Source organism: Acartia tonsa, chromosome 4 (genome assembly GCF_053477335.1).
Source record: "Acartia tonsa isolate MP-2025a chromosome 4, ASM5347733v1, whole genome shotgun sequence".
NCBI lineage: Eukaryota > Metazoa > Arthropoda > Copepoda > Calanoida > Acartiidae > Acartia > Acartia tonsa.
The window spans coordinates 32,257,338-32,270,412 of record NC_137263.1 but is presented as its reverse complement, the minus strand read 5'-3'; the positions used below and the strand labels follow the sequence as shown (position 1 = coordinate 32,270,412).

Sequence of the window (13,075 nt, the reverse complement as noted above, 5' to 3'; positions counted from 1 at the left end):
TAACTTATTAATCTGAAGGGATAAGAAGAAGAACAATAAATAAATGTGCAACTCAAATTATGATATTTAAAATTACACCTTTAGAAGATTGGATATTGAAGATTTGTACATCCCGCTAAAAGTCCCATAGTTTTTAAGTCAGCGAAAGAGAGATTGTGTTAACAAATTTTTAGAGACCAATATAATTTACAGTCAAATGTATCTTCAATTCTATATTTATATTAACTTAAAGTTCTTGATAAAAGACTTTTACATGGAATCTTCTCAAATTCATTAAAAAATAATATTTCCTTGGTTTTAGATGGCACATTAAATCTGAACAGTTCAGTATCACGGATGAGCTTGAAGCCACTGCACGGTGCTGGTAATTCAGGTAGAAAAATCATAACTTAGTTTAAATCAGTCGTTTATTATTTACTAGCTACTACTCCCATAGAGGCCTCTAGGGACACTTGAGAGATTGGTGGTGGGGGAAGATGACCCTTTACTTACAATTTTATTTTTCAAAGCAAAAGGAAAAATGATTGTTTGTTTCTTTAGAAGGGAGGGAGAAAATAGTTTTAAAACCTTCCTGGACCTATAAAGAAGCTTCATTATAATGAAGAATCATATCGGTTTAGTGGTTAGCGAGATCCGTTGCTACAGACAAAAAAGTTTTTGTCTGCGATTGTCTTTCACAATTACTGGTTGTCAATTTTTCATTAAAGACTAGAGGCTCCATTCACACAAATTGAATAATCTTGACAAAAGTGAAAATGAATGATTTTTAAGATAATATACTTCACACCCTAATTGAACAAATTTTAATATAATGTAATATAAATATACCTACACAGCAAGAACTTTTAACATATGAAATAATGGAAAGTAGCACAGCTACTTTAAATCTGAATTTATATTTTTTAAAAATGTTTTAAACAGATGATCTAAAACCTTGACAAAAGCGAAAAAACAGACTTATGTACATTTTTAAACTTTGGTTTGGATTGCTCTTCAGCTATTTTTGTTAACAGTTATAATTTTTTTACCAAATAGCATCACATTTAGGCCAGATTGGTCAAATTATCATTTAGTACAGGTGTGAATTGTATATCATGCACAAGATTTTAGCCTGGCTGATAATAGTTATTTCTCGCATCGTATTATAAACGGTTTTCCGCGGATATAAAACTGATTTTAATCTTATGATTGTACATCTTTATATTCGTAGAAAACTGGATATAATTCGACGCTAGACATAGTTTTTTCGTATGGATGAGAACCGGTTCCTATCCACCGGATTCGAATGAATACGAGTAAAATATTTAATTTTCCCATAGTTCAAATATATGGCATATTCAGCTTTTGAACATTATTTATGATATATATTTGTATTTCAGAATGATAGACATGTAACAATATTATAATATGTAACATGTATAATATGTAATAATAAGCATGCTGAAATATTTTCTGTTCATCTTAGCTTTTTACTTTAGCAAATAACTTCTTCGAGATGCAAATCAGTGGTCATTCACTACTAAAAAGTTTGGGTAGTAATCAACTTTTCTTTTTTTTAGAAATTGTGTAAATTTGATAATAGATTTTTTATTTTAAGCCTGTCAGTAGATCTGTAGAGACCTCTAGGTTTGTTAGCTCTCCACTTTTCAGAAATCGCTGAAATGAATGAATTCTTCAGGTTGTGAAATACATGTGGTAAATAAATCAGCATAAAACTTCCTTATTTGTAGGTAGTTCATCTTTGACAACTGCATACTCATAATGCTACCTATTGTTTCACAAATAGCTTAAGTACGTGTTCCATTTTTTGTTTTCTCATCACTAAGAAGTCAGAAATTAGTTCTAGTTTGTCATTGGGCTTAGATAGATTGAGTTCCTAGAATTTTTTATCTTTCTTTGATTTCTTCCATGTTCTCTAAGTCTTAAGTTTAAAGACATCCCAAGATTCCATCATCAATTCCAACCTAAACATTACTAAAGGCTTCAAAATTTTGTTTTAGTAAAATTAGCTTTGCCTACTGATTTCTTGTCTTGTATATTATCTATAAAAATAACACTAACACATAAATTATCATATACAAAGGGGGGGGGGGGGCCGGGGGGGGGGGCGAAAGTGACACTTTTTGAAACCAAAACTAAAAGTCAAAGGAACTCAACTAAAAAAAGAGTTACAGGTCTGACATTTTGCATGGCAGTTGCTTTATAGGGGTACAATATGGAACTGTGAAGAAAAGGCGTTGCAACCGCCGAAAACCGCCGAGAAAAGACAAAAAAAAAATTCGGCGGTTTTCGGCGGTTGCGCCGCCGTTTCTTCACAGTTCCATATTTTACCCCTATAAAGCAACTGCTATGCAAGTAATTTTATATGGAAGTATACAGTAAAATCAGCATGTTTTAAATGTATGTTTTTTTTGTTGTGTAAGACGTTATAAGGAGCCTCTATTTACTCAGATAGTAGAGTGATTACTCTAGAGAAATAATGTCTAATGTGAAATTCTGCAGGAGGATGGCAGAACTTTAATAACTTGTCATTGGTTAAATTAAACTGAAATTTTCTAGTTTTACACATTAGAGTTATTTATAGCTGTTCTTTCAACTTCTACTCGAATCAAGTCCATCACATGAAGTACTGCCTTCATATTGTTGTTTCACATCTATGTTTTATTTGTGTATTAATAATAAATATGCTTTATCTATTGCAATCGTTACAAAATAATAAAAATCCCTTTATGAATTTAAATTAATAAAATAATAGTTTTTTCTTGAGTATCTATTAAAACAAAAGAATTATAACTCGGACTTCAAATGTACATGATTTATATTCTTTAATTCGTAATTCATATCTATTATAAACATTTAAAATACATAAATTAATAGTTTGTTTCATGTTTACCTCGAAATAAAATATATAAAAATAAAATAACAACAAATAGCAATACAACAGTATGTTCGTTACGTTTTCAACAGGACCTAGCATTGTACTGTGTATACAATGTACACATATGGTTAAGAAGAAAGGGCATATTTTAATTTTTATTTTGTTCATATAAAGAGTCAGCTGTAAATAGTCGTATTTCTTAAGATAAAGCTTTTCTCTCGTAAATTATATCGTGTAAAAATTTATTTTTCTAGTATAGTGTAAAGCATATTACTAATCCTTTAATAAGTTAGCTATGGATTGTTGAATTCCTTAATATAAAGTTAGCTTTCTAGAAATTATATACTTGAAAAATTTTAAGGTGTTTTGTCAGCTGGAGGAGTTCCTTTGTCAGATTTACGATAAAGGGGTTCACACTATAGTTCTTCTCTTATAATTCTACTAGCGGCTTCGCCCCTAGCCTCTAGGGGCTTTGCCCCAAGAGGTGATAAAAAAAATTAAGGCAAAAATCGTAAAGGACCATGGAAATCTCCTTCAAAAAATAAAGGACCAAGGAAATTTCTACAAAAAAAATAACGGACAAAGGAAATCTTCAGCAAAAAAATAAATAGGGGGGGATTTTTTGGTTTTTGGGGGGGTTGGGGGTGTCCCACCCCCTAAGAAAATAGCTTAAAACCACCACAGGACCAATAGGTAGATACCTGATAACCTCGGGTGAGGTGGTGATCTTCCTGGGCTGCACAGCCAACTTGATGATCACCAAGGCCAGACTCTAGGTCCGTCACCTCATACCTCATCTTCTCCACCTTCCCCGCTCTCTCTCTCTCTCTCTCTCTCCTCCTCTCTCAATAGAGCTTACAGTATATACAGTATTTACCTAAAAATAAGTGTGTGTATATATTTACATTATGGTTGCTAATACTTATTCAAAGTAGCTAAATCTTTTGGTTTTCTTGAAGAATTTTACTAAATCCCTCAGATTGAGTTCCCAAAAGTGTTTAGCTAATATAATGTTATTACCGAAGATGTTTACTCTTATTTGATTGTATTTGGGGCAATCTCCTAAGATGTGTTCAATAGATTCAATGGGGTCATTGCAATGTTCACATGCTTTTGTGTCAGCAAACCCCATTTCTTTAAGGTGTTTGTTAACACATGCATGTCCTGTTAGAATTTGAGTTATGTACATGACATCTCTTCTAGTCCAATTTTGGATAAAATTCCAGGCTTTATTACGTATGCTGGGTAGCATCATTTTTGTCTGCCTGCAGTCTGATTTTTTCTTCCTGGTTCGCCATTTTTTCTGATGTTCTCTGAGTCCCCATTCCTTAATGGTAGAAGAATTAATGTACGTTAGCGACACAGGTAAGTATGGTTCTGGCCTGGTCCTATGGCTGTCGCCTCCATAGGAACCTAGCTTGGCAAGTCTGTCCGCCACCTCGTTGCCAAGGTGGCCGACATGACTTGGTATCCAGTTTACATTAACAATATTATCTTTGCTAAGAATATTAAGAGCTTTCTTTGCATTAAGAACACTCTTGTTGACCACTGTGAAATTACTTACTGCCATAATGGCGGCCTGACTGTCAACAAAAAAGTTGATAGTGTTGTCCGAAATATTGAGTTGATAATTCCAGTTCCAGTGCTGATAATTCAGCTTGGAAAACAGTGGCGAGCTTACCTAGATGATCAAAGTTTTGTGCCTTGATATCTGTTGTGCCTTTACAAATGTAACCATAACCGCTACCTGCTCCTGTATTGGAACCATCGGTGAATACATTTATTGTATTTGGGGTTCTGGGTTTCATATGAACTTTAATACTTTCCATTTCTGTCCTGGATTTAATGATGGTGTTAAAATCACAGGTCTCCCTCTCTTTAAGAAGAAGTTTGTCCGTTGGCATTGAAATATCTTGTATTTCTTTGCTTAATTCAGTTACAATAACTGAATGATTATACTTACTATGGGTTTCTCCAGGTTTATGTTTCCAGTTTCCATTCCTTACTAACCTGATGTAGCTTTTTAGGGCCACTTCCTTGAGATGAATCTCAATGGGTCTGATGTCTAGGATGGTCTCCATTGATTCTGACCCTGTGGTGCACATTGCACTAAGGGTGAGGCGGCAACCATGTCTTTGAACTTTTTCAAGTTTACAAAACTTACTTTTTTCTATGGCAACCTTTAGCCATACAACACTTGCATAGGATAATATAGGCCTAATAAGGCTGATATAAATCCATCTACATACCTTAGGTTTAAGTCCCCAATTTCTGCCAATGGTTGACCTGCACATGGCCAGAGTCTTGGTGGCCTTGTTTGTGATGTTCTCAACGTGTTTACACCAGGTCAGTTTACTGTCTAGGTAGATACCCTGAAGAGTAGAATCCGATCGGTTCAGTGGTTACCGAGATCTTAAGGGACAGACAGAAAGACATCGTTCTACTTTGTATTATAGATTACTCAGATGAAGGAATTTGTCTCATATTTGGTCTTTTCTGTCTTTATGTTGCATGCGCTATAGGATGCTCTGCAGCCTGGTGTGATGCCCCTTTGCAACATATGTTGCCTTTTATGTCCTCATCCTCATGTAAATCAACATGGATGGGGGATTAATAGTTGTAGTTTGCTAGTATTCTCAGATGGTACTATTAACTTTTATGGCATTCCACCTGACTCCATACTTTGACTAATGTTTCCATCAGATGAACTCTTTACCTGTTTTTTTTTATAAAAAAAACTCCTCTGGTCTTAATATTTGAAATAAATGCAGGGAAGTCTCAATATAATTTATTTGCACAGAGAAGATACAGCTAAAAAATAACATATTTTTTTTATTAGATTAAAAATAATTGACATTAGTTCATATCTTCACCATTAAAACTCCTAGCTTACACAAGCTTCTGGCACATTCCTGGTAGCTAATTGAGTTAAACGGTGGGAGAGGGTTGAAAGCATGCAGTGAGGAGGGCCTTGTGGCTAATAACAAAACCCTGAGACTTATCAGAGCAGGACTGTTGTGTAAATCTAACCAGCTTTTCAACTTGGAGGACTGTTTCAAACGTCATTGGATTTGTTCTGGCCCACTGGTTGTTTTAGAACAGGAAAAGGGTAAAGGTTAATGCACCTATGTTTCTAGTTTGGACATAGAAAATGATCCTGTCCTAATAATCCTTGAAGAGTTGCTGTTGAAGGATCTCCAACCAATGCACACTGGTCTGGAGGGGTCAACAATTCAATTTTTCCTACCCATCAATTTAGACAAAAGTTGACCTGCAAGCCTTCAAAGACATCCTGGGCCACCTATATTTTAAATATCAACCCATGTTGATAATATGTTTTTTGAAATAATTTGGGGCCAAAGCTGCAGAACTCTAAAATCTAAGAACGTATTATTGACATACTTGCTTAAATCTGATAAAATCAAATATCCGCATATTGGAAATTGTCCAACTAAAATAAGTCCTATATAAGTTCAAAAATTATTTATAACACAAAAAATGGTACAAAATGCAAAAATGTGTTTTTTTTCTCAGTTTTTAAGATAAGGGTAAGTTTGGCAAAATTTTGTCATTGAGTATTCTCTGAGTCTCGCGCATGTCTATTAAAGAGAATTTGTTGATATTGTAATTAGCTTCATATTTCACAATATATATGGCATCCAATTTTGTTCGTTTTGTGCAATATCTTAAAAACTATTAGATCGATTAAATTTCATCGATGTTGTAATTTAAAATTATTCCGAACGCGTAGAGGGGGGAAGGATCTTTTTTTGCGGAGTAATATCTGAGAAACAAAATGAAAACATACGAAATAGCTAAATAGTATAAAAATCTGTTATATTTCATGTAGATTAGTTAAAATAAATTTCTAAATGTCAATTTTATTGTTTTATATTCATATAATTGATATTATTCTTTCAGCCTACTCTTTTTAAGTCTTTGTGTGTGTGTGTTTGTGGGTGTGTCTGTATGCATCCGCGCCTTCTTTATGTCGTAGCGTAGAGTGAGGAGAGACACACACACACATTCAATTAAACACCCAAACAAACGCATCCTTATAAAATATGCTCTAATTTTATTAGCCTTTAGTAAGATGAAATAACAATGATTTAAAATATAATATTTTCTAATTGGATTAAATCAAGAAAATTTAGATAAAATAATCAAGATATTAAAAATTAAAAACGCGCAAAGGACCTAGGAAATCTCCTGCAAATCCCGTATCCCTTATCCCTGTTATATGTTTGTACAATATATTTGTGAATTTTTTTATGTAGATTTCAAAAATGGTGTTAATTTTTTAAAATTTTGATTATTTGTATGTTTTTTTTAAACAAAAAATTTAATCAAAGAAAATCAACTATTTTCCGCTCTCTGGACAGTTATAGATATTTTACGATAGATAGGATGTCTAAATCCCCAATCACTTAATATGACCAATAGGAATAATACATAGACACAATCATACCACAAAAAAATTTAATTGAGAGTTAACAATTTGACAGGTATTTTTGCAATAATTGATTAATACAACTTTCTTAAAATATTTGATTTTAGCTTCGGATAAAAGTTGTTTAGGGAAATTATGATGTCTAAAAACTGTATTAGTTTATTAGGATTGTTTATCTAATAATAATAAACCCATTGTATGGAGAATAGTTCACCCAATTATCGCATCGTATCATAGTCATCTTTCCTCCTGTACAATCTAAAACATAACCGGTTCTAAACCACTGGATATCATTCAGTTTCGCAACCTTTACCCACTCTCCCTTTCTCTTGATTTCTCTCTTTTTCTGTCTGAAGTGGGTGATATTTTGTAGATTTGATTTGCAATTTTATTATTTAAATTCGGTTAAAAATTACATACAGTAAAAAAAGGAAATAAGAATGAAAATATAAAGTTTTTAAACTTTTAGATTTAGATAAAAAAATATTTATCTCCAAAATAAAACCATGTAAAACCTAGTTGGTGGTGGGGGGGGGGGGTTGAAAGTTGGGGGAGTAATCTATCTCACGGTTTTTTTCACTTTCTTGTCAAAAAGCTAGCTTCATATAGTATATATGTATATATAAAATAACGTTTTTTTAATGTAATGTATTTAAATACACTAAAACAATTTTTTATTTACAAAGCTACCTTTTACCTAGCAAAAAAAAAGAACAGATTTTGAACACTCCACCCCTTCTTTCTCTGTCTCCCTCTAAAACTCTTACACCTTTCCCCCTTTTCCATTCTCTCTCTGTCTCCCTCTCTCTGAATTCACTTTCTGAAATTTCTCAATATCTCAGAACACATGTAATAATTAGTTTTGCTACTTGTTCTGAAGAAGCGGTTTAAATCAAATATTATCTATAGCTTTTTTTCCATAATGCGGAAACTTGTCAATATGTGTCGATTAAATTTTTGGATTAAAAAAAACATAGAAATAATAATTTTTTTTTAAAATCAACATTATTTTAGAATTCTACGTAAAAAGTTTCTCAAATATATTATACAAACATGCAATCAGGGATGAGGGATAAGGGATTTGCAGAAGATTTCCTATGTCCTTTGAAATTTGCAGCTAGTGAAAAACTGGTTGTACTTACAATTATTTTTACTTCACATGATATTTAGCCAATGCAATTGTCTACAAAAAAGTATTTCAGAGTCTTCTTGATTTGACAACTCCTTCCCGCCCTAAATGTCCAATAAAACCTCGAGAACGGCAAAAATCAGACTTTAAAGGTCATTTAACGGTCTTTGATCTTCGAGGTCATATATTTTTTTTATCATAAATGGACTCCCTGGCCCCTAAAACCCCCATTTTGCCGTATTGGGTATCAAAATTGGCCAAAATACGGCTAAAAACGTATTGTTGACCCAAATCTCCATTTTCGGACCAGTGTGCAATGTATCCCATTTATCTGTTAAATTTCTTTTAAAAATTTGGTAAAAAAAGGGTGAAAATTTTAAAATGTTTTTTTGCTTTAAAACATGGAATTTAGACTTATTAAATATAAAATTTTAGCTAAGTATTAAAGTATTTTCCAGACCAGTTGGCTTTTGTTTTTCTTCTCTAGTGCATAGCTGTTTATAATACAATGCAAGAAATAAGTATTGATCAGTTGATACAAATATCTTTGGAACATACTTCATTAATGAGAACTTCTACAATATTGACATTAACTGTGATAAGTAAGTCAAACCTCACACTAAGGAAGAGTCTGGAGGTTGCTGATTGCCTCTAAGCAGGGCATAAAAGAAAGTCGAGACTAAACTGAGCTTTGAAAGATTTTTATATAGTAAGTTTACATTATCTATCATTGCCTCATGTCTTTAAAGGTTGCTATATGTGTTAAATAAGAGGGGGGTGTTTAATCCTTGGTAGGTCTATTTTCCCTAAATTGAACAAAAAGTTGGAAAAGTAACGGCTGGTGGCTCAGCCATTTAGCTGTTTTTTGCCTATTTTCAGGGCAAATTCGACATTAATTACATAGGAATCAACTTTTTAAAACATATTTTTGGTTTAATTCATGTTAAATGATAGCAATAACTATTTTTTAAATTTCTAGTACCAACAGCTACCGGCTAGAACCATTTGATAAGGTTTTTGAGCGATAAAAAGTATTATGTGGAGATAGGTTTAGTGACTAATATGCTCTTAAGATTGGCAAAAATTGGCATAATGGCTAAGCTGCCAGCCGTTACTTTTCCAACTTTTTGTTCGATTTAGGGAAAATAGACCTACCAAGAATTATTCATGCAAAATTCAGATTGAAATTCGAATTCGAAGTGCCATTTAATCACTGATTACGATATGGTTGTATTAACCCCCCCCCCCCCCCCCCTTAGTTAAAGGAAGCCTGCAAGGAATACCACGCTTTAACTGCTGAAAGAATGTCACAAGTAGACCCAATACCCAAAATTTGAAGCCTTCAGCTTCTATAATAAAAAAGTTCTAGGCATTTTAAAATGACATTTTATGTACAATGAAAATTTTGAAAGAATTTGAATGCTAATGTTAGAAATTTTGAAATTAAACTATGTGGCCTAGAAACAAAATTATAAGCTTTTTTTGTCATAAATTTAGATTGCCAGTAACTAATTATATATTTGCAATAAAAATACACATTTTTATAGTCAAAATCATTAAAAAAATTAAGTTTAACTTGCGTTGTACTGCGTGTACTGTAGCCAATCAGAAGGCTGAATCAGCTTAGCAACCAATCACAGCTGAGCTTGCAGAAGTTTTGTTTAAAAATGCAATTTAAATTGAATTTTTTTCATAGATTTTGAGTATTAAATGTGGTGTTTTTATTGTAAAAATGTAATCAGTTACCTGCAATCTAAATTTCTGACAAAGATAAGGTTATAATTATCTGCTTTCTTGTCTGTATTTTAGAGGCTGTTCCCTAGCTTTTTGGCTTCCATTGTAGCCTTCTTAACTCCATTAATCATTTAATCAACTCTTTCTAATTTTATGTGGTAATGTCTCATTGGTATCATCATCCAATTTTGTTTAACAAACTTGAACACAGCCATTACAAGAGGTTGTGTTGCATGGCTGTGGTGTGCAGGCAGACATACATTAATAATTCTATTCCTAATGGCAATCAATATAGTGTAATAGGTAATGTGGTCCCATGACCATCTTACACAACAGGCTTTTAATAATCCTATACATAAACCACTAAGAAGATATAAAATTCACTTCAATCATATAGCCGTTTGTTTTACAGGTGTAGACAGCATCCCTTGGACCATTCTCCATCCATTTATCATACATGTGCTTAGCAGTGAAGATGATCAATTGGGGAAGTTATACTCCTGAAGGTGGAGCACAGAACAGGACAGTGTAGTTGGTTTTCCCAGTTTGGGTTTCAATGTGATCATTAATACAATTACAATTAGTAATAAAATTATGTAAAACACAACATTTAAATCAAATACATTTTAAAAAGATGTTTGAAAACCAAAACAAAGAATCCTATATTTTACTAATTTAAAATAAATTATCTCACCTTCATAGATATAAGATAGCACCTTCTTTCAGTAGTTCAAGTGTTGCATTTCTTGCAGACTTCCTTTAATAGAATACAATCTTGTTGGAAAGAACAATAAAGATGTATTTTAGCTGTGGCAGTGGTTATCTCTGACACTTTTAACACGTTCTGACCCTTGAATTTACAAAATGTAATCTTGTGCATCATTTGATTTGAGCACCTTGCCATGTAAAGGTTGGTGGCATTGAGAAATCCCCATGCTACCTTACTGTTTTGTCCTGTAGCATCTCTGAATTCCTTGGCAAGGTTTGGCAGAAGTGGGGGCATTCTTTTTTCTAGAAAATCCATGGTTGTTTTTACGTCTAATTCAATATTGAAGCTTTGAAAATAGTATGGAATGTTTGTTGATTTCTTAACCTCAGAAAACATAAGTATCTTGACAAAGTTGAACTGAGTACACCAAGTGAAAAATCAACACTTAGATCTCCATTTGGCTTTGTCTTTCTGTATTGTATGTATAACTATACTTGAGAAGCTATAGAAAGTCTTGATCTGTCAATGCATCTATGAGCACACAAATTGCAAAATCTTTTAAGAGATATCTATCCCTGTTTGTATCCTTGTTTCTTGTTAATTGTAAAGCTCAGGAGCTAGGTAGTGATTAATTGTCTAGTTTCAGCAGGTGTAAAGAATTCCTTTAGTTGTCTAGCTTAATCGGCCATTTTCTCTGCCACCACCAACACTGCTTTCTAAGCTGTCAATTTCATAAATACTGTCTGTTCTATCACTGTTCACTTCATTCAAGTTAATGCCTGAAGGGAGAAAAGATTTTGACTTTAATAAAAATGTGAGTAAATGGTGTTTGATTTGAATTTAGTTTAGCAAATGATAATCTAAATTGTTTTGAAAATTGGAAGAATCATTATTGTTTCAATCTTGAATAATAAAGTTTACTGTAATATCTATTTCTTTGTGTTTAATGCCTGTGAGAAATTCCTTTGCAGCAACACCCATTTTTTCATCTCTCCTTGTTAGGTTCTTTCCACAGGCCTTACTTAGAGTTTATATTACAGCACATAAAAATTAATCAATAAGTTAAATCATTCTGATTAAAATAAAAGTTTATTCAATAATAACACAGATTAATTAGTGTATTAAATAAATGATAAAATGTTGAATCAAGTAAGGTTATCCATCAATTGTGTTCCAACAGATGTTTGAACTAGACATAAAAGGAGGAATTTGTATCTCAGGGGAATTAGGAATTCGCATAGAAGCTTCCTTTAAATTAATTTCATTGTTATCATTTCTGATTCATTTACACTGCCTAAAATTGAATTAATTAAAAGTGATTTGATACTTCAATATTAGTAAACTAAGAAAATGAAATATTTTCTTAATCAAAATAAATGTATATATTTGTCAAAATTAATTTTGAGTTATATCATAAAAAAGAATGACCTGAGTTTGCTTGATAAAAAGAGAGTTGTGTTGTATATATTTGGCTAAGTTTTCAGCAGATAGAGCAGTAAAGGTTTTACCTCAATCTTTGCAATGTCCAGAAAAGTACATCGATGTCTTCAGTATTGCGGATCCGCATTGATTGTATGCAGATCCAGATCCTCCAAATTTGGTCAGTGCGGATCCGGATCCTCCAAATTTGGTCAGTGCGGATCCGGATCCTTGACTTTTAATTTTTAAGTCTGAACCTAAACCCTTTAAAGATTGGCTCTCATCACGAGAATGTCTGAGATGATGTCATCCTCAGGTCACTTTTAAGCAGTTTGAGGGCTGAGAAGGGTCGTTTTACGCTCACTTGTGTCACTGGCATTGTTGCATACAACAGTGAAATTTCTCTTAATTCTTCCAGGTAATGATTAATAATGGCCTCATGCAAATCCTTTTCTTTTTTGATCTTTGGCTTGTTATTATCCAAGATCTCAAGGGCATAGTCATGGTCAATGACCTTTATCATTGCCTGTTTGGTAGATGCATTGTCAGCTCCACTGCTTTGTTGGCTGCGGCTCCTACTGCTGCTGCTCCGACCCCTTCCCGTTCTTCTGAGACTGGTGGGGGAAGAGGGTGATGTTATACTAACAGCAGTATCCTGAAAAATTAGGTATAATATTAATACTCTTAAAAAAAATTTCCTTCAAATTTTATACACTCCATATGTCTGTATGTTAAGTTTAGAGGGAAACATGATTT

The 13,075-nt window shown here is 33.0% G+C and overlaps 3 protein-coding genes across 12 annotated transcripts in view; 1 reads left to right on the top strand and 2 right to left on the bottom strand.

Moving 5' to 3' along the window:
* The window catches only part of Cdc27 (cell division cycle protein 27), a 147,664-nt gene that overhangs the window by 29,550 nt on the left and 105,039 nt on the right, over positions 1-13,075 (bottom strand). The window lies entirely within an intron of this gene.
* The window catches only part of LOC145316818 (cell division cycle protein 20 homolog), a 47,088-nt gene that overhangs the window by 425 nt on the left and 33,588 nt on the right, over positions 1-13,075 (top strand). For all 3 annotated transcript variants that reach the window (XR_013878721.1, XM_080157561.1, XM_080157560.1), the window contains exon 2: positions 302-373. Coding sequence is in view for 2 of the 3 variants with exons in the window: in XM_080157561.1 (XP_080013687.1) it covers positions 302-373 (72 nt within the window). In the remaining variant the exon portion in view is untranslated. The remainder of the gene's footprint in view (positions 1-301; positions 374-13,075) is intronic.
* On the bottom strand, positions 3,789-11,194 carry LOC145317957 (uncharacterized). Its single transcript, XM_080159246.1, has 3 exons — positions 11,132-11,194; positions 5,128-5,250; positions 3,789-4,205 (listed from the first exon to the last, which is right to left on the bottom strand). The coding sequence occupies exons 1-3, from the start codon at positions 11,192-11,194 to the stop codon at positions 3,801-3,803; spliced, it is 591 nt and encodes a 196-aa protein (XP_080015372.1). The 3' UTR covers positions 3,789-3,800.

What these genes read in the sequence shown, in the direction of transcription:
- LOC145317957 (XM_080159246.1), bottom strand. Translation starts at nt 11,194, where the DNA reads ATGCCCCCACTTCTGCCAAACCTTGCCAAGGAATTCAGAGATGCTACA. An exon ending in CTACAGGACAAAACAGTAAG is followed by an intron (nt 5,251 to 11,131) that starts GTAGCATGGGGA and finishes TCTACTCTTCAG; the next exon opens with GGTATCTACCTAGACAGTAA. An exon ending in ATTGGGGACTTAAACCTAAG is followed by an intron (nt 4,206 to 5,127) that starts GTATGTAGATGG and finishes TCTACCATTAAG; the next exon opens with GAATGGGGACTCAGAGAACA.